The sequence below is a fragment of the Bos grunniens genome, chromosome 18 (genome assembly GCF_055505025.1).
Source record: "Bos grunniens cultivar Pamir isolate PY7600 chromosome 18, Bosgru_T2T1.0, whole genome shotgun sequence".
Taxonomy (NCBI): Eukaryota; Metazoa; Chordata; class Mammalia; order Artiodactyla; family Bovidae; genus Bos; species Bos grunniens.
In genome coordinates this window covers 25,582,404-25,607,404 of record NC_141182.1, presented here as the reverse complement: position 1 = coordinate 25,607,404, position 25,001 = coordinate 25,582,404, and the positions used below count along the sequence as shown (strand labels likewise).

The following is a 25,001-nucleotide window of genomic DNA, read 5'->3' as shown; positions in this document are numbered from 1 at the left end:
TAACAAATGGTGGCAAGGATGTGAAGAGATGAGGTCACCAAATTATACATTGCCAGTGGGGATGCAAAATGGTACAGCCGCTACGGAAAGCAGTGCAGCAATTTAAACTAAACATACAATTGCCATAAGACCCAGAAGTTGTGCTCCTAGGCATTCGTCCCAGAGCAGTAAAGATTTATATTCACACAAAAACCTATACATGAACGATGATAGCAGCTTTATTCATCACAGGCAAAAACTGGACCAGACATCCTTCAATGGGTGTGCAAACAAACAAACTGCAACACATCCATGCCATGGAATATTATTTGGCAATGAAAAAGACAAATATTAATACAGGAAACAGCTTGGATGGTTCCCCAAAGAATTACACTGAGTTTAAAAAAAAAAAAAAAGCCAGTCCCCAAAGATTACATACTTACAATTCTGATTTTACGACATTCTGGAAAGGACGAAAGTACAGAAATAGAGAACAGATTAGTGGTTGCCAGGGTTAGAGGGGGTAAGGTGGGAAGGGAAGTGGGTTTGGCTATAAAAGCCCAGCAGGGAGGATCTTGTGTGATGGAAACGTTCTGTGCCTTGAACATGCTAGTTGTGATACTGTTCTCAGTTTTGCAAGATATCATGAAGCTAGGTAAAGGCACATGAATTCTCTCTATAACTTATAACTGCATGTGAATCTTAAAATATCTCAAAATAAAAAAGTTTAATTTAAAAAAATTAGGTGACAGTACTGCAGACAGAGAGTGCACTGGGGAAAAATTAAGAGAATGAGAGAAGGAAGAAGTTTGAGAAGCCCTACTCTAGAAAAGATGCTTTTTTATTATGAAAACTCTCTTGGTGGTTATTGTTGGCCAAAACTCCTCCAAAGGTTTTTTATCGTTTAGTCACTCAGCTGTGTTTGACTCTTGTGACCCCATGGACTCCTCCAGTCTCCTCTATGCATGGGATTTCCCAGGCAAGAATACTGGAGTGGGTTGCCATTTCCTTCTCCAGGGGATCTTCCCAACCCAGGGGTTGAACCCACATCTCTTGCATTGCCAGGTTCTTAACCACTGAGCCACCAGGGAAGACCCCTCCAAAGGTTACTGGTGGTAAAAAGAGTTTGCTGTGATGAGTCAAGTGCTGGAAGCTTTACGAGCTGTGGTTTGAAGCAAAGCAGGTAGGGTCAAGTTTGAAAGATTCATAGGGAGGTCAGGAGGTCGAGACCCAGGCCAGCTTAGCTGGCAAGGACAAGATGAGCGTGGTCCCCTCCTTCCCCTGGCATCGAGGGACTGGTTAGCTCAGGACCAGGGTGGAGGCTGCTAGGAGCCCTTGAGGCTCCCTTGGTGGCCACTGGCATGAGAGTGACCACCCTAGGAAGTATTCAGGGGAAGGGAAGCAGCCCCCTAAGAAGTCCTGTGCGCCAGATTTAGACTGAGGCCCAGTGATTAGAAGGCAGAGGCATTCGATCCCTGAGTGAGTGCTGTGGTTCTCGGACCCTCGGTGCCTTGGGCTCTCCGCTCAGAGAAAACCTGGTCAAAGGTTAGACTGGGAAGCATTTACATGTTTAAGGGTTTCAGCTGTTCAGGTGTGGTCTCTTGTTTTGTTTCGTGTACTTGGTGTAAAGCAGTGTTTAACGCGCATCAGAGTCACCTAGGGGCTTGTTAAAACGCAGATTTCTGGGCACTAAGCCTAGAGATCCTGATTTCACAGGTCTGGGCTGGGGTAGGGAATTTGCTTTTCTAACAAGTTTCAAAGTGATACGGATGCTGACCCTTCACTCTGCAAACCACTGGTGTTAAAGGGTGCAGACCAGAAAACCAGAGGGGTGACAGAGTCCCACCCCTGGGGAGGCCCTAGGCGACCTACGCATGCTTGCCTGGCACAGCTTATGCGGGCCTGCGGTTTGTGATTCCAACAGGGCAGTGATAAGACTGACGAGCTGTGAGGTGAGTGCTGCGGGGGGCGGGTGATGGTGGGCCATGGGATTTAGAAAAGTCTCAGGGAGATGCAGGATGGGAGTACTGGGTGATGTGAGGGTGGTGAGGAGGCTGGGGAGGAAGGAGAGGCTCGCCTGCTAGGGGAGCTGACAATCTGGGTGAGAGGCGCTCATGAAGCTACTCGATTGTGTGGGTGCGGTGGGGGGTGCTGGAGAGGGGCGATAGGGGGTCCCTGGGGGTGGGGGGTCCTCCGGGAGGCTAGACTGAGAAAGGCCCAAGGAGTTCTCTAGGGGATAGGGGAGCAAGGAATGTGTGTATGATTTCTATGGAAATGGAGAGAGGGTGGTAGAGATTTGGGGACTGGGAGCTGATGTGGAGTTCAGATTTCAGGGGCTGAGAGGCGATGTGAGACTGCGACTGGGGGCCCAGGAAGGGAAGGTGAGGCTGAGCCGGGGGTGAGGAGGGCCACCTGATGGGGCCCGCGGAGGCAAGCAGGGAATGGCGGCGGGGGTGGAGGTGGGAGGAGGCGGGGAGGGCAGGGAAGCCGGGGCAGAAGTCGGTGTCCCTCAGCTCAGAGGAATACGGCGGGGGCGGGCCGCCAGGGGGGACGGGGCGGGGCGGAGCGGCGAGGCTGAGCCGGGCGGCGGGGCGGCTCCGCGGAGTCCCAGCCGGAGCCAAGCTGGACGGCCGCGCCTCCCTCACCGTCCCCGCCCGGAGCCCGGCGCCGCCGCTGCCCCGCCGCCCCGCCGCCCCGCCGCCCCCGCCGGTCGCGCCGTGACGCGGGCATGAGCCTGGCCTGCCGCCCGCTGAGCCAGCGCCCCCATCAGGGGCCGCGGATCCCAGGTAACTAGTGGGGCGCGAGGCGGGGAGGGGGCCTCAGGTCGCGCAGGAGCCCTCCAGACCCTCGGCGACTCCCCCCTGAGGACTCTCCAAGCCTATGGGACCTTCCTACCCCGTGGGGGTCCTGAGGGGTCCACTTCCAAAAGCCAGTCCCTGCCCTCAGAACTACCCCTTGAGCCCCGCCTTCCCTCAGCTCTCTTCTCCAGGGGACCCCAGGTCAGGGCTTGACCTCACACCTACCCAGCACCTACCCCACACCTACCCATCGGAGGGGCCCAGGCCCTTGTGCTCCCTGGCCCTACCATCTCGAAGGGGCACAGCTCAGCTCATCATAGCTTGCGTCCTCGCACCCTTTCTGCTCTCATGGCCTCCTACTCTCTCAGTACCCTCCGCCCCTAAATTCCTAGAGACTCTCCAACTCCCCCACCGTCCACCCCACCTGCAGATGATTCCTGCCCTACAGCTTAAACTCGCAGCCAGCTGCCTGCTTTTGTTGATTGTTTCTGCCTGTTCCTGGGGTCCTGTTCACTCTCTCCCCCAGGGCTCCCAAAGTCTGGCTTCCCGTTAAATGTTTGCTGTCACTGCAGAGGGCTATGAGCAGAGGCCGGCACCTGGGCCATATCCCAAGCTGTGGCTGCGTGGCTGTTGCCAGGAGACTCAGATGGAGGGTTTCGGGTGTAGGGGTCTAAGAGTCAAGGGCAGTGACGGGCGGGCAGGATCCACAGCAGCGATTTGAGGCTGGGCTTATTTAGTGCAAAGTCCTTTCTTGCCCCTTTCAAGAGATGTGGCTCCAGTGCAGGCCAGTCCTGTCCCCCAGTTGGGATGGGTCTCAGGAGCTGTGCCCCCAGTTGCTTGTCCTTCTGAGCATGGGCAATGGCTACTTCTAGCTCTTCTCTCCCAGGCAGGGCAGCAGAGCTGGGCATGATCTCACCCAACAACCAGGGCCAAGGTGGGGCCACCCAGCCAGGCCCGGACACGGGGTCAGCAGTGCTGTCTCCCCCCGGGTCAGCTCTGAACCAAACTGTGGGTCCAGGGCCCAGGGAAATGGGAACCCACTGCTGCCCACATGTCTTTGGAAGCTGAGCTAGGTCTGACCAGGTGGATATTGGTGGTGGTGATGGGAGAAAGGATGAAGAGGACAAAACAAATCCTGGAGATAATTACATTTTCAGCCCCCATGTACTGAGTACTTACTCTGCACTCAGCAGTAAAGAATCCACCTGCAATGTAGGAGATGTGGATTTGATCCCTGGGTTGGGAAGATTCCCTGGAGAAGGGAATGGCTACCCACTCCAGTATCCTTGCCTGGGAAATCCCATGGACAGAGGAGCCCAGCGGGCTACAGTCCATGGGGTCGCAAGAGTCGGACATGTCTGAGTAACTAAACAACACTCTTCACTGGGCACCATTCTAGGTGCTAGGATGGAGCTGTTAATTAGAGGAGGCTTAGCCATCAGGGAGCTGACATTCTAGGATGTTGTTGGAGACAGTGGCCAAGCAAACCAGCAGATGAAGAGGTAAAACCTGTGGGGATATGTGGGGACAGTGGAAACTGGGTGTGGTGGTAGAGGCTGACTAGGGGCTCCCTTTGGCCAGAGTGGTCAGGGGAGGCCTCTCTAAAGTGATGGTCTTTAAACTGATTCGGTAGAATGAACCTTGGACCATCTGAGGGAACAGTGTTGTATAGGCAGGGAACAGCAAGTGCAGTGATCCGCATGGGTAGGAGTTAGGCACATTGAGGAACATCCGCACCCCCCGGCCCCCTGGCAGGGGGGAGATGAGGCCGGAAGGGTGGGCGGGGGACTGGAGGAAGACCAGCGGCAGTGGTCTGGAGACATAGCACCACCTTCCTGGCTGGAGGGCCCAGAAGACAGTGACTGTTCTGATGTCTTTTTCTGCCAGTCTTCTCTTCCCAATTGGTTTTGGATCTGACTTTGCCACCCACTTTCAGTCCTGCGGTGTTTCAGGTGGTGGTTGCTTGTGAGGATTTGCAGGGGTGGAGGAGATCAAGGATGGGGCCCTCTGGGGAAGGGAGGACCTCCTCCCAGCCCCTGATAGCCATCACATGGGGGTAGAGAGGACCAGGTTGGGGTGGGGGATGGGAAATGTCCCTGATGCTGGAGACAGTCCGGTCGATAGGATCTTTGCCAGCGGGTGGAGACAGCGAGCCGTCAGTGAGCCGGAGTCCAGGCAGGGCTGTCCCCAAGCCCTGATAAGATCCGATCTGTTGCAGGGTGGGGAGGCCCAGCCAGGCCAACAGCCACTCCGGCTCAGCCATTGGTTCCCAGCAGCAGCAAGTAGTGTTTGTTCTGGAGCCAAGCCTCCAGGCAGAATCTGGGTGCAGGGAGGGAGTGCTTAGACGGCTGTCCCACCGGGCAGGTGGGCAGTGGCCCTGCCCCACCCCTCTGCTGGGCACCAGGGAGTCTCCTACCCACTCCGCACAGGACGCCTGCTCTTCCTGGGAGAGAGGGGACATTTCAGAGTCCCCTCTGGTGTCCTGGTCGGGGGCAGGTACCATTTGTGGCTGAGGAACCACATTGATGCTAGGCTGGGAGGAGGAATGGGGGTCCTTACTCCTTCCCTGTTGAGGGGGTGCTGGACACCCTGCTTAGCCTCTCAGAGTGCTCAGAGCTGACCTTACAGACCTGAGACAACAGTTAGCGGGGCATCTTTCCCTGCTGCAGGCTTGTGAGCGCCAGAGCTGCTGGGGGTTCAGTAGTGATGGGGAAAGTGGCCCCAGGTGCGGTAAGGGGAGGAGGGCTGCGTGGTCGCCTTCCTGGTTCCTGCCTGCTGTGCTCAGCCCGCCGGCCATCTCTTGATGCCTGATTGGGTCTGCACAGGCTCAGCCAGGGGGCCGCGTCCTTTGGGGGATTTGTTGGTTCTGGGAACCCACCCCCCACCTTGATCCCATTGCCCATCAAATGTAAGTCTACCCATTGACCCTTCCCCCTCTCTCCCCGCCTCCCCAGCTCTCCTGTGCTGTATCATTCTGGGCCCCAGCTTGGGTCTTGCTCTTGCATATTTATTTGGAACCGAGTAAGGTCAGCACCACCTGTGACTCCAGGCCAGCGTGAGCTGCCGGGCGCCCTGCCACCCAGGCTCTCCCTGGAAGGTTACTCTTTCCGTTGGTTTATTTCTAGGGCCTGGAGCCTAGGGCGGGGTGTGGACCTGTGGACAGACGTGCCAGGGGTACTCCCGAGAGCTTGGCGGCTGCAGTCACTCAAGGGGTACAGCGGGGAAGGTAACGGGGAGGGGCAGGAAGGAGCAGGCCTGTGTTGGGCAGGTGGAAGGCTGGGTTAGGGTGATCTCACAGCCCTTGGCTGGGCAGCAGCTCTCGAAATACAGTCAGCCCTTTGGGTTTACAAGGCAGACGCTCTTGGTCCAGCATGGGCAGGCAGGTGCCTAAGGATTCATTTCCTCATTTAAAATGGGCTGATTTATCTTTTTTTATTTTATTTTACTGGTGGGGAAATTGAGGCGCTGAGATGTTAAGTGGCTTGCCCAGGACCTCTTGCCGTTAAGTGCGTGTTCCTGGCTGGGCCACATCCCAAGCTGCCCTGGATGAACCCTGGGCCCATGCGTGCTGGTCAGTGTGTTCTGAAAGGGGCCTTCCTTGCTCTGGACCCTCAGCCAGCGGCTGGCTGGCCATCATCTCAGAGGGGACTTTTACAGAGCTGGTCCTTGCTGGGGGGTCAAGGAAGCCCCAGATGGTGGAGACAGAGCTGGGAAAGCTTGTTCATCTGAGTGCCAGCACCTGGGTCTGGCAAGGCTGTTGGGGGGGTGGTCAGTACCAGGGAGGGACCCCACAGCCGACCTTACAGGAGGAAAACAGATCACTTGGGTGTGGCAGGGTCTTGGCTCCCAGGGAGCTGGGAGAGAAGGCGTGGATGGGCACGGAGGCCGCTGAGGGATGCTGGAGGGGCTCTCGGGGTACACGGGGCATAGAGAGCACTACCCTCTGTGTCCTTTTGCCTGTTTGCATGTGCACACTGGGATAGTCACATCTGTTCCTTGTTAGGGACTTGACAGACAGGCCTCCAGAAGATTAATTAATGCCAAGCTGCTGGCAGCTCCAGCAGGACACTTGCCCCAGGGTCCTGTCCTGGCAGCACAGATGCCCAGCTGACCCCAGCAATGCTGCTACATTCTCATCCAGAGATGCAGGGGACCATGTTGTGGGCACAGCCCTGCCCCTGAGCCTGGGTGGCAGAGAAGGCTAAGACGGTGGTGAGTGGCCAGTGCCAGGTGGCAGAGCATCCCATCCCCAGGGCCACCTCCATCACCCACTCCGGAACTTATTTGTCCCTGGCTGAAGCCTGGACTTGCTCTGTGACCCTGGCCACACCGCCTCTCCTCTCTGGGCAGCTTGCTTTTCCCCAACCATAAAATGGTCTGAAATAGGCATTGGGCTGGGTCATCACTGAGACACCCCCCTCCGCCAAGTCTGTGTCTTTGTTATCTGCCGACCTGCCTGATTCCAAGAGCCCCTGGTGGCATCCCTTTTCCAGCTGCGTATGGACTTCCCCTTAGTCCCCCTCAATGTGGTCCAGCTGTGTCCTTTGCTCCCAGCCCAGGTGTTTGCTAGTTCTCTGTGTAATTAACTCCTGCCCGGGTCCAGGACACGGGACACCGAGAGTCCTGTCCAGACCCGATGCCCTCACAGACCAACCTGGCCTTCCCAGCACCAGGGCAAGGCAACCGCTTTGACAGTGGCCACTGCCAGCCTGCCCAGCACATTCTTCAGGCTTATCTGCAGGCCCGTCCCATTGGACTCTACCCTCCTACCCAGGAAGCAGCACCCAGACAGGCTGCTGAAGAGTTCCAGGGGGCGGAGAGAGCAGGGTTTGAGGGGACAGTTCTCAGACTCTTGCCTGGAGCTGGGGAGATCCAGGTATAGAACAAAGTGGGACAGAGGGCCTGGAGTAGTTGGGGGGGCTGTCTGCTGAAACCGACGGGGTGGATCATCTAACCTCAGGGAGCATGGTCCCAGAATCTGTGCCATCTCCCAGGAGCCCGTCTCCTGGAAGGCTTCCTACAGGGAGGTGCCCGCGCAGGAGGGGGGCTTGCTGGAAGCCTGCCCCTCAGCTGCAGCAGGAGCTAGGGCCCCGCCGGCAGTTCCCCGGCCACCTTTCCCTCTGCCCCCACCTCCACAGCAGGAGCCGGAGCCCGTCCTCCCAGGAAGGGGTTAACCGTGTGAGGGAGGGGACTGGGCTAGACCATTTTCCTCGTAGAGGCCTCCACCTCGGGGTTTTCCTGAATGGTTCTGCCGTCCTGGGGTGGGGAGGGAAGGGAAGGAAGAAGGGCGGGCAGAGGGAGGAAGGGAGGGGACGAGTGTGGGTAGAGGAAGGAAAAAAAGATCGAGACGGCCAGGGGAAGAGAAAGATGTCACTGTCTAATCTCCCTGTCATTTTTATTTCCAGCAGGCGCCGGGCGAAGGAGCTGCTAGAACAATGCTGAGGCAGGCAAGGTGAGGAGCAGCTCCGTGCAGCAGCCCCGTCGGAGGATCTTGAACAGGTGATCGGAGGAGCCGGGAAAACCGAGGCCACCTGGGCATCCCTCCCCTCGGCGCCCGGGAGAGACGAGCCTCAAAGACACGGTGGAGAAACCATGGCGACCAATTTCAACGACATCGTCAAGCAAGGCTACGTGAAGATGAAGAGCAGGAAGCTCGGGGTGAGCCACCTTCCAAGGGGCCCTGGGTCTGGCATCTGGGATGTCAGGGGTGCACGGCCACCCGCCGGTTCCTGGCCGGCCATCGTGCATTGCCGGTCTCTCGAGGTTTCTGGCCGGCGGGCTGCCTGGCATGTGCCTGGGCCCGGCTCTGCCCACTGCAGCCCCCACCCCAGCCCGGCTGGCTGGAGTCCCAGTGGCTGGGCCAGTGGTGGTGGCCGATGGGCAGGCGGCTCGCCTGCTATTGTTGAAGTTGTCGCCCGGGCAGCGGCTGGAAATGCCGGGCTGTATCTGAGCTGAGACCAGCTTGTCATTTCCCCTTGCCATCACCTCCTCGTCTCCCCCTCCCCTCCCCTGGCCTCTTTTCTTTAAAGTACCTCATCTCTCCTGCTTCCCGTAGCTTTCTGTGTACTGGCATTTATTTATTTTGTCTTCGGTTGTTGCTTCTATGGTTGAAGTATTGGCCAAGGAGAGTGGTTGGTTGTTGGGGGTAGGGCGGCGGTACGAGGGGCACAGAAGCTGGCATTTATGTGGTTTATGAATGAGCACCTGGGCGGGATGGCCCATGGCACTGGGCCCGGCTGCTTTCTTCCCAGGTTTTGGGGGCTTGGAGGGCCTATGGAGATGAGGCCTCAGATGCACCTTTGCTGGGTGTGCACCCTCTCCCACCCCCTACTGCTGAAACCGCCCCCCCAAAAAGGCATGAGCAGGGGCCCCAGGGACCAACTTAATAATCTTGGTGAGGCTGTCCCAAGAGCTGACTTTATTCCCTGACTCTCCCCGCTCTCTCCATTGAGGGGTCTCCCCAGTAAGATGGAAACCCTGGCCCCTGAGATAGCCCAAGTCTTGTGTTTACCTGGGCCCCCTGCTCACCCTCCCCTCCGCCATGGCCTTGATGGGAGTGGGGGTGTGATCTGACTTTCAAGGCTTCCTGGCTCAGCAGAGTGGGCTGGCGGAGGAGCTGGGCTCTGATACTCAGGGGCCCCTGCGTGGGTACCAGACAGAACAGGACTGGCCTTGGAGCAGGGTGGTTCTTGCGCCCTCTTCCACTTCTGTGGCCCTCACCCCAGGGCCCCTGTTGGGGGCTCTTCTGTCCAGGCAGGGGGCAGCCACTTAGCTGGTGGGCACATTGGGGTCTTACCTGGATTTGGACTGTGTCCCAGCCTGGGCCCTGGTGGCCATCAGCCACTGTGTTCTTGCCCTGAGAGAAGGATGGAGCCCATTTGGAGCACAGAACGAGGAGAAAAGCTAAGGCTGAGGTGGGCAGGCAGGGGGCAGGGGCCCAGCTTCTAGTGTGGCTCCTCCTTCCCCAGGGCCCAGACCTGTCAGCGCCTTCAGGTCCCCAGGGGCCAGCTGGGCCGAGGGCGGGTCCAGAGCAGAGTTTCCCAGGAAGCCAAGGCACTTGAGGTGGCCACTTGGGCTTAGAACCTGGCCTGTTTCGGGGGAGGCCTGGGAACCTACGGTGGGCACAGTCAAGGGCAGGGTTTAGGAGCTGGGCTGTGGCCAGGCCCCGTCTGGAGTCACCCCCACTCAGGGAACTCGACTTCCCCCTGCAGATCTGCTGTGAGGGGCTGGGGCCACCGGGCCATTCTTGTCTCAGGCCAGCCATTCTTGTCTCAGCCCACAGAGGTGAGGGGGGAAGGGCTGAAAGAGATCAGGAGCGGGCCCTCCTACCTGCCAGGGCTTTCCTCCCAAGGCAGAGCTGTGGCAGCGCGTTTCTGAAGCGCTGATCAAAGACCTGTGAGAAGTGGGGAAGGAGGGCTCTTGAGCACAGTGGCTCCCTGGGGCTCTGTGTTCGTGCGAGTGTGTGTGCGTGCGCGTGTGTGCATGTGTGTGTGTGTGTATCTTGTAACCAGGCAACCAGAGCGCTCAGGCCCCCAGGCCTTCCGCCCCTGCAGGCTGCACAGAGCCCCGCCTGGCAGGGCATATCTGAGTTGGCAGCATTCATGCATTCATTCATTCATTCATCCATCCATCCATTCACGGTCTCTACACATGATCATTCACTTGTTCAGCAGGCTCTGTTCACGAGGCTACTGGGATGTGAGGATTCTGAGAATAAAATACAATCTCTGCCCTAAAAGAGCTGCTCAGCTTAGAGTTGAGGCCTGCTGGGGTTTATGCAGACAGGCCGAGGGCTGAGCCAAGGTCAGGGGGGCAGGGACAGACATGTCTCCTGGAGTCTCCGGAGCCTGAAATAGCCTGGTGTGAGTAGCTTCTCAGGATGGAGACTGCCTTGGCCCACCGCACTCTGGGAACCTGCCTGCCGAGGATCTGGTGCCCACATAGCAGGGCAAAGAGGAGGGCCCCTCAGTCTCCATGCTGCCAGTGAGAGGAGCACTGGAGATTCCTGCGGAATGGCTCTGCCAGCCTTCTAGAGTGCTTGCTGAAAGAGTAGGTACACCCCAGCTGGACTTTGGGCTGGAAAAGAGCCATAGGAGGAAGAGTCAGAGGCCCAGGCAAGTGGCTAGGGCCACCAACGTTGCAGCTCCCGGCTCCCTGGCTCCTTTGCCCCTCGGATGGAGTCCGGGAAGCTATAGAGAATTTAGGTGGATTTAGGCAAGGGTCACTGGCGGTGGTTGGGGCAAGGAGTGATGAACCTCACTGGGGACGGCTCTGTGCTCTGGGGTGATTCCAGGTTCCTGGCTCTGCTCCTTGACCTCTGAGAGCGCCTGGTTTCCCAGCTGGAGCAGGAAACTAACCCTGGTTCTCTTCATTCCCAGGATGGTCCTGGAGACAAGAGGGGGTGTTACCTACATCAAGAGCTGTCCCCTGGCTCTAAGAACAAGGGCTGCGGTGATGTGCAGGCTGGGAGCGGGCTCGGGCCTGATTCCTATCCGCACGACATTGCCTCTGTCCTGGCCGGTGCTCCTGGACTGAGCCTTAGCGCAGTGGTTTCCCAGTACGGCCTTGGCTCCAGGCAGCCGGTTTTAAATACCAGTTCTGCCATTCATAAGCTGTTACTCAACTCTTGGGTGCCTCAGATTCCATCTGTAAAGTGGAGATGATAATAGAACTGACCTCAAGAGTGACCCTGAGATTAAATGTGAGGAGTGCTAATAACAAAAAGCACAAATAGGAAGCACTCAATAAATGTTGGCTACTTAGATTAAACCCAGGGCTGAACTCATAGTAAACAGTAACTCAGGAGCAACTTTTATGGAGCCAGCCAAGAAATGACTGCCTTTTCAGTTTGGGGAGGGGTCTCTTCCCCAGGGTGGGGTGTCACACTGGTGTCAGCTGTCCCAGGTCTCCTGGGCCTGAGCCCCCTAGAAGGCTATGTGGCACTGCCCCTCGTGGTAGGCAGGGAAAACTGCAGGGTCACTTTGGCTGCGCTGGGAGTGGTCCAGGGTCCATCCCCCTGCCATCTCGCCCCACAGATCTACCGGAGGTGCTGGCTGGTGTTCCGGAAGTCCTCCAGCAAGGGGCCTCAGCGGCTGGAGAAGTATCCAGACGAGAAGTCCGTGTGCCTCCGAGGCTGCCCCAAGGTTAGGGGGCCTGGGCCCTAGCTCCCCAACCTGTAAGCAGCGATGATTGTTATTCAGAGTCCTGAGGGCCAACAGGACCTCCTGGGGGTGGGAGAGCTGCGGGGGATGTAGCGGGAGGTGGTTCACCCTGGCTGAGTCCCCTGTGGATGCCATGCCAGGTGACAGAGATCAGCAATGTCAAGTGTGTCACACGGCTCCCCAAGGAGACCAAGAGACAGGCAGTGGCCATCATATTCACTGACGACTCCGCACGGACCTTCACCTGCGACTCAGGTGAGGGGATGGGGCTGCCGGTTGTGTGCCGGTCAAGGTCCAGTTGGTAGGGGGCAGAGCCAGGCTAGCTCTCCTGATGGGGTGTGAGGTGTAGGGGAGGAGGGCGCCTTTGAGGGAGCCGCCCCCCAGGATGAGGTGGGCAGGCAGGCAGAGTCCACTGGCCTCGCCCTCTCTGCCTTGCGTGCGGGGACTACTCCGGCTGAAGCAGGTGGGGTAGGCTGCCGAGGGACCCTGAGTTGGCAGCATGATGAGATACTGTTTTCTCCAGAGCTGGAGGCAGAGGAGTGGTACAAGACGCTCTCTGTGGAGTGTCTGGGGTCAAGGCTCAACGACATCAGTCTGGGAGAGCCAGACCTCCTGGCCCCAGGAGTGCAGTGTGAGCAGACAGGTGAGGCCTGGTGCTGGCACAGGGTGGGGGTGGGAGGACCTCCCCCCACCCCCCGAAAGCTCCAGGCCCTCTTGTCCTCTCCCCTCCAGATCGCTTCAATGTCTTCCTGCTGCCCTGTCCCAACCTGGACGTGTACGGCGAGTGCAAGCTGCAGATCACCCACGAGAACATCTACCTCTGGGACATACACAACCCCCGCGTGAAGCTCGTCTCGTGGCCCCTCTGCTCACTGCGCCGCTATGGCCGGGATGCCACCCGCTTCACCTTCGAGGCTGGCCGGTAGGACTCACTCGCCTCCCCACCCTCCAGCCACGGTCTTGATGGTGGCTGCCACTCACTTGTGTTGGGTGGGCCCTGTGCTGAAAGCTCATTTATCGGCATAGCATCCTGAAGGGGAACATAATATTCCAGTTTTACAGATGAAGAAATCGAGGCTCCCAGCAAGTACGTCAAAAGCTCAAATCAGATGCTGGCACTGGCACTGACCAGCTGTGTGATGGCAGACCTGTGTCTCAGTTTTCTTATCTGTCATATGGGATAATAAAAGTACCTAGCCTCATACACTGGGTGATGATGGTGACTGGGTATATCTTGAACTCTGGAGGAGCCTGCCTAGACTCCAATTCTGTATACTCCACCATGTAACTTTGGTTGTTACTTAGCTTCTGAATGCCTCAGTTTTCTCATCTATAAGATAGTTTGAGAAAAACTGTAGTAATGAGCAAACTGATTGCACACAGACCAGGTGGTGGAGAAAACAGAATGGATTAATTCTCGTAAAGCATTTAGACCACCACCAGGCCCATGGAAAATGTTCAACACGTTTGAGCTGGGTGGTCAGGCCCTCAGGTAACAGCCCTGCCTGTCCCCAAAGGAGAGCCTGAGCATGTCACATACGTGGGACGCGCCCACCACCGTGCTCTCTGTGTCCCCAGGATGTGTGACGCTGGAGAAGGGCTCTACACCTTCCAGACACAGGAAGGGGAACAGATTTACCAGCGGGTCCACAGTGCCACCCTGGCCATCGCCGAGCAGCACAAACGAGTCCTGCTGGAGATGGAGAAGAATGTGAGGGTGAGGCCGCGCACGTCTCAGTCCAGGGTAGGGGGCGGCGGGCGGGCAGTCAGAGGACCGGGAGAGTGCCAGCCGTCTCCAGCTCATGTGTATGGCAAAGGCAGGCAGGGTCTCGGGCTGGCCACCCCTGGGCTTAGCCGCTGACCCTTCTCTGCCCCACAGCTGCTCAACAAGGGCACAGAACATTACTCATACCCCTGCACGCCCACTACCATGCTGCCCCGCAGTGCCTACTGGCACCACATCACAGGTTCCCAGAACATCGCCGAGGCCTCCAGCTTCGCCGGTGAGTCACTGCTGTGCATCACCCCCACCAGCCAGGAGGCTCTGTGGAGGACAAGGCATGCTGGGCAGGGGTCTTCTGTCCTGGGCCCAAGTCCTCAGCCTGCGTCTGTGTCCACAGGTGAGGGGTATGCGGCAGCCCAGGCCAGCTCAGAAACGGACCTCCTGAACAGATTCATCCTGCTAAAGCCAAAGCCCAGCCAGGGGGACAGCAGCGAGGCCAGGGCCCCTTCCCAGTGACGGCAGAGCTAGCGTGCTCGGACGACCGCTGGGGCTGCCTGCAGTGTCTCGTGGACGGCCTGCAGGGGCTGTGGGCCAGGAGCCCAGAGAAAGGGAGCAAGCCGTCCCTTCTCTGCCCCCAAGGGTGAGACTGGACCAAGGCAAAGGGCTGGCCATGCCACCTGAGCATGTGTGAGGGGCTGGAGCTACCATAGGACTATATACGGTTAATGATTTTAATATATATGGCTTATGACATTATTCTATATTAACAAGATTTCCCCCTCTGTCCCTCCCTGCCACCACATACATATTTTTTATCCCCATGACCAGGCCACAGTCAGGGCTGTTTCTGAATGTGAGGGCGGTGGTTTTTCCTGTCCCCCAAGGGGTACCAGCCCTCCTGCTTCAGGCCTGAGGAGGAAGAGTCCACACTCCCGGCGCCTGCTTTGGCTGCTGGCTTTCCCACGCAGCCCAGGGGTGGAGACAGCAGGTGGCTTCTCGGTCCCTCTGGGCCTGGTGGCACAGGAAGGATCCAAGCTTACACTGTGCCACTCGGCAGCCTTGCACTTCGGAGTTTTACACAGAGGTGACATCTCGCTGACACCTCAGGTGAAAATCTGGTTTTAAAGTGGTTTCTGCCCAGGCTCTTCCTGCTTCGTAGGCGAGAAGACGCCCTGGGGGCAGGGTGCTGTTACCTCAGCCCAGGGAGGGTGGCCCTTCCTGAGCTCTTTCCTGCTCCAGGGCCAGGCCGGCCCCCAGGAGGACTGAGGGGTCGGGGGGAGCACCCTGCTGCCCCCTCACTGACCAGGTGGGCAGTGCTCCCGTGGAGGGTGCTCCCCTGCTGTGTGGCCTCCCTCTGGCCAAAAGGACTCAAAAACCGAGACCGCCCCATTTCCTCCTCCCCACATGGTGCTGAGGCTCCCTGCTGAAACGCAATTAAAGCAATTGATTTTCTAGTGCTGGTATTTATTGACTACCGTGCAGAAGGGCTATCTTTCTACTCACATCAAACCTTCGGTTGTGTGTGTGTTGGGTTTTTTGTTTTTAATATTTTAGGGTTCTGATCTGTGGGAACAGACCCTGTTGTAAATAACCACTATTCGAGTCGTGGCAGGAGGATGGTAAAGCAAGAGGCCCCTCCAGACAGAGCCCTGGAGCCAGGGAGGGGCCACAGCCCGTTCAGCTCTGAACCTGACCCAGGGAATGACCACCCCAGGAGTAAGCTAGCCTGAAGAAGGGCACCCAGAGGCCACGGGAAGGGAGGCAGAGCTGGCTGGCTCGGTTCGTGGCTCGATGACGCATGAAGGAGATTACGTACGTTGTGCTCTTTATTGCCAAAAATAAAAACTTTCAAAAGACAACTACTGTTAATAAATAACCCTTCCTTTCTGTACTAGATTTCCGGTTTTCTCCAGGCTTCTCCTGCCAGGCTGCCTAATTAACTGTGTTGGGTGTGTGCCTACCTACAGGGCTAAGGGTCAAGGCCAGATCTTCATTAAGGTCCTTGTCCTCTCCCCTGCCCCCACCACACAAATTAAATCATCTGGCCATTGTTGGTGAAGATTGAAACTGATGGGTAGAGAACAAAATACAAGGTTTACTGGGGGGAAGAGGGGGATAGCCTAGGACTAACACTACTCTTAAGAGGTTCTCAAATTCAGGACACTTGAGAATCTGAGTGAAAGGCCAACAGGGTGGCCGAGGCAGGGACTGGAAGGGCGCTCGTGCAGCCCGAGTCAGGATTCAGAGTCAGTCCCTACACACGAGCCTACAATGGTGAGCACTCCAACTCATGAACAGAAAGGGTTCGAAGTAAAGAGCTGAAATGACCCAAAGGTGAGAGTCCAGCTCAGTGGTTGTCAACAGGGGAGCCCTATGGCCCCCAAGGCACACTGGGAGACAGGGTGGAAGGAGTGTTTCAGGGAGCACTGCTGCCAACCTACAGGCAGGCCCAGGGATGCTAAATGAAGGGGAAAACTGTCCTGCCGGCAATGGCAGTGGCGCCCCTGGTGATCTGTAACCGATCGAGGCTGGCATGGACCTACCCCTCCCCGCTGCTGCCTTGCTAATTGGTACTGAAGGCTTGCCAAGAAACTTGAGCAACAGCTGTCCGGTGCCCAGGAGCCAAAAAGAGTCTCAGAAGAGACCTGAAATCCAACTGTTTTGCTCAAACAGGTGAGCTGCAGCTAGTTTATGGTGAGGACGTCACTCTGGATCTCGTGGCTTAACTGGGTCTGTAAATCACTCAGCTTCTTCTTTAATCCAGAGAGGGCTGAAAGGACGATGGTCTCGGGGCGCAGAGAGCCACAAGACTCCACATTGTAGTAAAACCTGAGAGGCAAGAGTCCAGTGAGAGCCCTCCACAAAGCATTCAGGCCAGCGGGCCCCAGCTTTGGCCAAGGGCCTCCCTCCCTTCTGGTCCTGACTCCTTTCTCCCCATGAATTTGACCTTGTTCCAGGGTTGACCTCCATCCAGCTTCTTAAAAACAGTGGTCCCAGTGCACTCTGTAGGACCTCAAAAGGGCCACAGCGGCCTCAAAAAGATACTGTGTGACAATCTCAAAACACTTGTGTACAGACACACTCCACACTGAGGGGAAGGAAGATGATCAGCAGTGCCACTGCTCCTGACCGGAATGACCCGGGGACTGTTTTCATGTTTGTCACTAGAAGGCTTTGGACAGTCTGGGGCCCTAGGTTTGATCTTATGTTGGTCTTTCTTTGGGGGCTGAATAATCACAAAAGGAACAGTCTGGATAACTGGAGGGCCCCCTTCTCCCAGTGACCAAAAGGGGACTTAAGGGGGGTTCAGCAGTTACTGGCCCCTCCTCAGCTGAGGGGAACTGGACAGGAGGGAAAGGGGCTCCCTAACTCAGAGGCTGCACCAGACCTGTGACCTTCGAGTGCCAAACTAGGGTCTTACCTCTCTGGCTTGCCATTGGGGTCGTAGGGTGCCTGCGACTCATCCTCATCCAGCTCTGAGTACTCACTCTTTGGCCTGAGGTCAAACAGAGGTCAGCACAGGGTTGCTATGGCTGCTTTCAAGGGACCCGTGTCTCCTAGTCAGGCTGCCCCATCTGGGTCACTAGGAGCCACTTCCACACCCGCCCGCCCAGCCAGCCTTCAACTCCCACCAAGAACATACCATTCCTCTGGCTTGGGGTACACCGTGTGCCTCAGGGCATTGTCAGGGTCATACTCAAAAGCCACTCCTGCAGTTGGGTTCCACTTGGCATGTTCCTTGCCAAAGCCTTTTTTGGCATAGGCTCGCAGTCTCAGCTCCTGGCCCTTTCTCAGCTTGACGATGAGAATGTCTGTGGGGACAGGCGACAGTCAGTCGAGGGCCGGCAGAGGCACAGTTCTCCGGGTCTGACCTGCAGCCCATGGAAGACCAGACAACATGAGAGGCTGGATCTGGTCTCTGCCTCTCTCGGGGTGCCTTACCGTCCTGCTCCACGTAGTCGTTGGGGTCATTATCTCGGTTCCTAGATGTCACCTGCAGGGAATCCAAACAGAGGCATTTATTAGCAGCTGCTCATCTCACCTGGAAATCTTCCAGCACCTCCAGGGATCCCGTCTGTGCTGGTGACTGGCCTCTAACCCCTACAACCTCCTCAGTCAAAACAGTACCATGGTCTTGAAAAGGGTCCTAAGGGGGAAGAGGGCCCACAGCACCAATGTTTCTGCCCATCCTGGCAAGGGTCCAGAATCATTAGCACTTCTAAGTATCAGGCTCACATTAAGGCAGAGGGTAACACAGGGAAGTTGGCATCTTCTAAGAATCCACCCCAATCTGGCCCACTGGAGCCAGAAGAACAGCAGAGGTCCCCACAGGGAAGGCCTTCCTGACCGGAATGACCCGGGGGCTGTTGGAGATGAGGTCTCGAGACGTGACATGACGCGTCTGGTCTTCGTTGCACCGCACGTCCAGAGTGAACTCCACCGAGCACTCGGGGCAGAACTCTTCACACGTGCAGTCCTGAGGTGGGAGAGAGACAGCAGTGAGTCTGTGGACAGACAGTGAAGTCTGGCTTGGCTCCCCGCTTCTAATACCCTGTCCTTGAAGGTTCTTCATCTGATGAAAGGGTGGACCACAGCCGCCAGTCTCTTGTCAGCTGTGTCCATCTACACACCACTCTTGGGCTGCTGAACGGCTCTTCCTCAGAGAACCAAGGCACTAACAGAGGAGGCTTTCAGCCCACACAGTTCAGTATCCATGAGCTGGCACTAGCTTGTGGATGCAATTAACACTTAAAACAATCTAGGGGACAATAGAAAAAGTACCTTTGAAGCTCCAGACTACTGACCTTTTCTAAAAAAGTTTCATACATTCACAAAAGCAGAGAAGGGTATAAGAGACTGCCACCATGTAAGTATCGCTCAGTTTTAACAGTTCTCAAGTGTGCCATTCTTTAAACCGATTCTTGAAACACTCCCGTCTTAAGAGACTAGCTGCCACCATTTAACGTCAGGCAAGAAGAGAGCTACTAGAATGTAGTCAAGCAAACTGTTCTCCCCTCATATTAGTGAGGAAAATCCAAGCTACTTTTGATGTTTTCAAGACGATGAAGGAAATCTATGGGCCACACCTGGCCAGCCTGTAATCACACAGGTGGGACAGGAAGGCAACCTAGACCCTCAAGATGGAATCACTCTTAGAAATATGAAATTAAAGAATCAAAATGTAATGGAAGACAAAAATATAAAAAGGTACTCAACCTAAAAAAAAAAAGTACAATGAAGAGAGAAGAGTCTGTTCAAGAGATCAAGAGACTAAAGAGGTGTAACAACCGAATGCAGTGCATGCATCACAGATCACAAAGAGCCAATCAGGGGGAATTCCTTGGCAGTCAGCGGTCAGGACTTGCCCTTTCTCTGTCAAGTGTGGGGTTCAAACCCTGGTAGGGGAATAAGATCTGGTAAGCCAAGCAGTTCAGCCAAATAAAAAAAAATTATGGACATTTTGAGGATAACTAGGAAAGTCTGAATTTAGACTGTATATAGATAGTACAAATCCACACTAATTTTCTTAGACATAATATTGTAGTTAGGTAAGAAAATATCCTTATTTTTAGGACACACATGCTGATGTAGTTAGGGGAGAAGTATCATGATTTCTGTAACGTTCCTTCAGATGGTTTAGCAAAAATCACAACATCTACATGAAACATAAAGCAAATATAGCAAAGTATCAACAACTGTAAATTAAAAGTGAAATGAGAATGAATATGTATTCTATTTTTAACTTTTCTGCAAATTTTAAGAAAACACAAACGAAAAATCCAGACCATCTTTATTCAGTAAATGCAATACTAGAAAAAAATTTAATGGAAGGAACTGTTCGGTCACGGGGGATGCATATCTTTATGTAAGATATGGACTAACTGCTCTTCAATTGGTGGTACAACTGTCTTTACCAATATATGTGATGTTTTATTTCTTAAAAACAGACTCTGGGGACATGAAGCAAAAATGATGAAATGTCAAAATGTGACAGGTGGTTTGGCGGCAGCATGCCTATTTGTTTTATTAGCTCCACACTTTGCTGTGTGCTTGAATATTTAAAAAAAAAACACATATATGGACTTCCCTGGAGGCGCAGTGGATAAGAATCCACCTGTCAATGCAGGGGACACAGGTTCAAACCCTGGTCCAGGAAGATCCCACATGCTGTGGAGCAACTAAGCCCGTGCACCACAACTACTGCTGAGCCAGCAAGCAGCAACCACGGAGCCCGCGAGCCACAGCTACTGCAGCCCTTGAGCCTGGGGCCAGGGCCCGCAACGAGAAGCCACCACAGTGAGAAGCCTGCACACTGCAACCAGGAGTATTCCCACTCGATGCAAATGAAATAGCTCAAGCAGCAACAAAGACCCAGCACAGCCAAAAATAAATAAATAATAAAACAAACAGCAACACACATATACATTTACAAAATATATCAAATTAGCCATTAGCACACCAAAATGATGTGCCCCTGGGAATACCAGAAAAGGGGTTGATTCAGGACCACCGAAAGCCATCAAGAAGGAATACTCTCAAGCTGTCAACTAACGCAGCTCTGATGAAAGGATACAGGTAACCTAATCCTGTCCTACACGTTCCCTAGTTCTGAGTCTGTTAATGTATCATGGAAGTGGCAAACGTCACCCCAGAATGGAGCCATGTTTCAGGAAGACAACCCATAGGGTGAGGCATATAGCTGGCAGACAGCTGCTGCTCTGCAGAACAGTTCTCACTCCCTCTGCTCCTTGTCCTCACCCACTATCCTTCTGTTGATGCCCTTTAGCCTCCTAGGCCCCTGTCCCTGGGAAGAGATGCTCTGGAAAACATTGCACACCAGATGCTGAAGAGAAACAGCTCCACCCATTCGGTATAAATGAGCATCCAGGTGTATGTCCCCTCTGGCTAATGAGACTCTCTTATGCCCCTTGAGCCTCATCAATCTGTGGTCCCATCAGAACCAAAGACCGATGTCTGCCTTGGGCTCCAGACAACATCTCCACACTGTCTTTCTAAAAGCCAAAATCGAGATGTCAGCAAAAAATCTCCTTGAGAACTGAATTCCCTGCCTCCCCCGAGCTCCCCAAGCACACAGCATACCCGGGAGTACTGCAACTTGTCCACAATGTCGTCACTGGTGAGAGGGATTAATCCTGGAAGACACAGAAAAGCACAATGAAGAAAGCAGGGGCCAAGGTGGAAGGAGTCCACAAGTCCCCTTGGGAGTGAGGATGCTTCTTCCTCTGACACTGGCACAGCCCCCTCCCTGTAACTCTCCAAACCCAGCACTCACCAAGTCTGTGAGCAATGAACTCGTCATGAAGGACGGAGGAATTGGCATCAATCTGAACCCAGTCAATTGCTAAAGAATGAAGGAAGCAGAAAAAGCAGACGGGCAGATTAGCCACCAAATTTTCCAGATTTAAAAATCATCTGAAAGTGTTAGTTGCTCAGTCGTGTCTGACTCTTCGCAATCCCATGGACTGCAGCCTGCCAGGCTCCTCTGTCCATGGGATTCTCCAGGCAAGAATACTGGAGTGGGTTACCATGCTCTTCTCAGAGACTCTTCCCAACCCAGGGATCGAACCCCGGGGGCTTCCTGCACTAAGGCAGATTCTTTACCATCTGAGCTCCTCCAAATCATCTAGTGCGTACTAAATTGCAGAGGCCGAGTCAGGCTGCCAGAGACTCTGATTCCACAGCTCTGGAGTGGGGCCCAGGAAGTTGCATTTTAATAAGAACCACACACACACACCGCACCGCACTTCCCTGCTCAGGCAGTTATGATGCAGAGTTCCCTGTATTACCCCAAAAACAATGACCTAAAGATACCACGAGAATGGGAATGTGTTTCTTAGAGCTGAATATTTCTGTGGGAAGCACTTAAATCTGCTACTCATGCCAACACCAGTAAGAACACAAACTATTTGGGCATTTGAAAGTTGGACAAACCTCAGAGAAGTAACATAGACTTATGGTCCACATCTCCTTTTGTGATATAATGACTAGATTACCCAAATTAATACTTTATTATCATTCAACCAAATCATGTTTACACAATTCCTTTAATGGGCAAGGCATACTAATCCCTACCAGCCATGAGCGAGGAGAACTGTAGTGTCACACACAGTTGACTTAAACACACATTTACTCATTCATTCATAAATATCTGTACATAAACAATTAAATTCAGAAGTCAAAGGGCAGTGAGACCAACTGTCCAATGAGGGGCAGACACTAGGAACAGAGGACCAGACATGACCAGACCCCCACCTGCTTGTCCTTCTGCTTCCTAAACCTGAGCCAAGTAAGGACTAAGAGCCAAGCTTTTCTGTCTCTGCCTTTCCTCCCAATGGCCTGCCTTTAACCTCTCCTGTGCAGGATTAAAAACTCTGTGAGCTTCCCATAAACCAGGACTTGCCCACCCTCTGTGATAGAGATGAACACTCTCTCCCAGGAAGAAGCTACTCTCTCCTAGAACTCTGTCCATACTTCTCTTAAGACACTTGTCTTAATTGCGTTATATTTGTGTGCATCTTGCTTCCACTTCAAGCTTCAAAAATTCTTTGGGTCTTCAGATGTCTTAATTTCTGTATTCCTAACTGGGGTCTGGATTGCAAGAGATGCTTCATGCTACTTGTGGAAAAAGTGGCGCTTGAATGTCAGTGTCTAAAGCACAACTGCCTCATTTTACTCATGATGAAACTAGGGTCCTGAGACCCCACGGGGTGATTTGGCAGACAAGGAGAACCAACACTCCAAGCTCTGAATTGAAAAAGTCTCTGGAGGGTGGTAATGGTGGAAAAACTACAATGTCCTCTGCTTACCAAACAATTGGCCTGTTTATCTCTTAGGAATTTGCACACTTGATGCAGTAACTATGGCTTACATCTCTTTTTCCTAAATCAAACTCTGAGTTAACACTCAGAAAATATTTGTAGTGTATCTGTAGACAGGCAGAACACCCAGTGAAAAGTGGCTGGAAGAAAAGCAGAAACAGATCCTTTCTCCTCAAAGCGTCAAACCCACTGCAGCTATGGTTCTCCTTAAACCCTAAAAGAATCTGCCTGCAAATGCAGGAGGAGAGGGTCTGATCCATAGGTTGGGAAGATCCTCTGGAGGAGCAAATGGCAGCCCACTCCAGTATTCTTGCCTGGAGAATCCCATGGACAGAGGAGCCTGGTGGGCTACAGTCCATGGGGTCACAAAGAGTCGAACACAACTGAGCAACTGAAGATGAACTCCTAAAGAACCCTGTACTTTACAGCTCTGCGTTTCCAGTGCCTAGCACCACTGCCTGGATGCTCCCGAAATGCAGCTGACGGAACAGATTCACATCTACCGGCACTGGAGACTCACTGAACACAAGGCACAGAAATTATTACCCTTAATCGTTAACGTCGCCCTGACAACTGCTATTAGCGTCCGAACACTAGAGAGGGGGCTGCAACAGAGTTTAATAGCTTGCCCAAGTTTCGCAGCGATAGTAAGTGAAAACAGTTTTTGAGTCCCAGTCCACAGACTCCTGAGCCCATGCGCTTCACCAACGCACGGAAAAGAATGGAACAAAATAAATAGCCCGTGGAGCCAGAGAGGTAGCCAGAATGGCCCTGGGCCAAGGGCAAAGGGCCCGATCAAGTCTCCAGCACGACTGTTCTCTTAGCGCCCCCAGTCCGTCGCCCAAACCAAGGCTGGAGGCAGGAGCTGCAAGGTAAAGGGAGGGGTGCGGTGGGGGGAGAGAGAGGCCTGGTAGCCCTGGCAACGAGACTGGGGTCGCTTACCTATTATGGGCACCTCAGCGATGAAGACCCTCCGGATAGAATTTGCCACCCTGAGGAATGAAAACCAAGCGGCGTGTGGGTACCCCAGCCTCGACAGGCCGGGGTCGCGCCCCACCGTGCCCAAAGCGGAAGCCCTGGCCCGGGAGCCAGTTCTGAAAAGTCACGACGTCCCGCAAGCTGGGGCCCCCGGCTCTCCAGAACCGCCAACCTCTTCCCCCAGCAGTCTTACGCCAGGTCCGTGTTCTCGATGATGAACTTGACATTCTCGTCGGTGAGCTCCGTGATCCGCACTGTGGGCTGGTTGGCGTACGGCATCGCGCCCAACCGCTCGCTCGGCCTCTGGCGTCAGCTCTGCCCGGCCTGCGCAACTCCGCCAGCGGAAGTCCGTCAGCGGGGCCTCGCCACTGGCGCGGAGGGGCGCTCACAGCGCCGCCTGCTGCTCGGAGGCCCGAAATTTTCTACCCACCCCTCCCACCACCTTCTTGAAGAGGCGCCAGGTTCAACCATTCGGAGGGCGATTTGGCAAAGCATGCACACATCCTTGATTCCGCAGTAACACTTCTAAGAATCCATACTGCACAAACATTTGCAGTTGTAAGCAAACATACATGTACAGGGACGTTCACTGCAGCTGCTGCTGCTGCTAAGTCGCTTCAGTCGTGTCCGACTCTGTGCGACCCCATAGACGGCAGCCCACCGGGCTCCGCCGTCCTGGGATTCTCCAGGCAAGAACACTGGAGTGGGTTGCCATTTCCTTCTCCAGTTCACTGCAGCAGTCTGTAGCAAAAGATAAATAAAACTTGCCCATTGACAGAGACCTGGTTAAACATACAAACACAGGAATACTGTGTAAAAAACTGTGTAACGTTTAAAAGGATGAAGTGTGTAAATTTATGGAAGAACTAAAGTACAGTTGGTCCTCCATATGCAAGGGTTTTGAACCCAACCAACTGAAGATAAAAATTCCATAAAGTTCCAAAAACAAAATAAATTTGCTGCACGACCAGCAATTATTTATATAGCATTTACAACTATTTACCATAGCATTAAACATTGTATTAGGTACTGTAAGAAACTTAAAGATAAATTATATGGGAGGGCACATGTAGGTTACATGCACAGAGTACGCAGTGCCTTAAACAGCCTGGAAAGAGTTTGATGGGTCTTTTTTTGCTTTTGGTTGTGCCACATCCATGTCCCCTGAAATGAAGTAGAGTCCTAACCATTGGACCGCCAGGGAATTCCCAGGTGGCAGCAGGTTATACAGAGAAGTCCTAAAATAGAATTTGGCAGGGGACAACATGTAAGGGGCAGAGAAAGAATAATCAGAGGGGATAGAGAGGCGTTTGCCTTAGCAAGGAGTGACAACTGAGACAGAGAAGAAGAGCATTAAGGGGGCCCTAGCACTAACGCCTGTATCATCTCAGTAAATTAAGAATTAAGGTTGTCTGTTGAGTGTGAGATGGATGCTATAAAAGATAAAAGAGGGAATGGAACAAAATATGGGATAGCTACTGCAGGCAACTTGACAGGATGTCAAGATAAAAGAATTAGGTGC

General features: G+C 54.3%; 2 protein-coding genes and 1 long non-coding RNA gene across 7 annotated transcripts; 1 reads left to right on the top strand and 2 right to left on the bottom strand.

Annotated features, from left to right (window-relative positions):
- The first annotated feature begins 2,583 nt into the window (after positions 1 to 2,583).
- DOK4 (docking protein 4) lies at positions 2,584 to 15,520 on the top strand. Of its 4 annotated transcripts, XM_086350805.1 has the most exons (9): positions 2,584 to 2,765; positions 8,183 to 8,435; positions 11,813 to 11,920; positions 12,079 to 12,193; positions 12,462 to 12,581; positions 12,671 to 12,860; positions 13,517 to 13,655; positions 13,818 to 13,941; positions 14,059 to 15,520. In XM_086350805.1, the coding sequence occupies exons 2-9, from the start codon at positions 8,370 to 8,372 to the stop codon at positions 14,175 to 14,177; spliced, it is 981 nt and encodes a 326-aa protein (XP_086206931.1). In that variant the 5' UTR covers positions 2,584 to 2,765; positions 8,183 to 8,369; the 3' UTR covers positions 14,178 to 15,520. The 4 variants fall into 4 exon arrangements, with proteins under 4 accessions (XP_086206931.1, XP_086206930.1, XP_086206932.1 ...); XM_086350804.1 differs by having other exon boundaries at positions 8,186 to 8,435; positions 13,818 to 15,520; XM_086350806.1 differs by lacking the exon at positions 12,462 to 12,581.
- Positions 8,156 to 10,271, bottom strand: LOC147353298 (uncharacterized). The gene is made up of 3 exons (XR_015145514.1): positions 10,107 to 10,271; positions 9,574 to 9,633; positions 8,156 to 8,404 (listed from the first exon to the last, which is right to left on the bottom strand). It is a non-coding gene; the product is annotated as an uncharacterized LOC147353298 (long non-coding RNA).
- POLR2C (RNA polymerase II subunit C) lies at positions 15,475 to 23,784 on the bottom strand. Of its 2 annotated transcripts, none has more exons than XR_015145513.1 (9): positions 23,673 to 23,784; positions 23,444 to 23,493; positions 20,956 to 21,024; positions 20,763 to 20,815; positions 17,898 to 18,138; positions 17,604 to 17,655; positions 17,305 to 17,473; positions 17,083 to 17,157; positions 15,475 to 16,490 (listed from the first exon to the last, which is right to left on the bottom strand). XR_015145513.1 is itself a non-coding variant. In XM_086350813.1 (9 exons), the coding sequence occupies exons 1-9, from the start codon at positions 23,756 to 23,758 to the stop codon at positions 16,346 to 16,348; spliced, it is 828 nt and encodes a 275-aa protein (XP_086206939.1). In that variant the 5' UTR covers positions 23,759 to 23,784; the 3' UTR covers positions 15,475 to 16,345. The 2 variants fall into 2 exon arrangements, 1 of the variants encoding a protein (XP_086206939.1); XM_086350813.1 differs by having other exon boundaries at positions 18,010 to 18,138.
- Positions 23,785 to 25,001: the final 1,217 nt, after the last annotated feature.

Coding starts and splice junctions, on each gene's coding strand:
- DOK4 (XM_086350804.1), top strand. CDS start 8,370: ATGGCGACCAATTTCAACGACATCGTCAAGCAAGGCTACGTGAAGATG. Junction 11,921..12,078: donor GCCTCCGAGGCTGCCCCAAG/GTTAGGGGGCCT, acceptor ATGCCATGCCAG/GTGACAGAGATCAGCAATGT. Junction 12,861..13,516: donor TTCACCTTCGAGGCTGGCCG/GTAGGACTCACT, acceptor CTGTGTCCCCAG/GATGTGTGACGCTGGAGAAG.
- POLR2C (XM_086350813.1), bottom strand. CDS start 23,758: ATGCCGTACGCCAACCAGCCCACAGTGCGGATCACGGAGCTCACCGAC. Junction 23,494..23,672: donor ATCGAGAACACGGACCTGGC/GTAAGACTGCTG, acceptor TTCATTCCTCAG/GGTGGCAAATTCTATCCGGA. Junction 17,656..18,009: donor ACAGCCCCCGGGTCATTCCG/GTCAGGAAGGCC, acceptor GATTCCCTGCAG/GTGACATCTAGGAACCGAGA.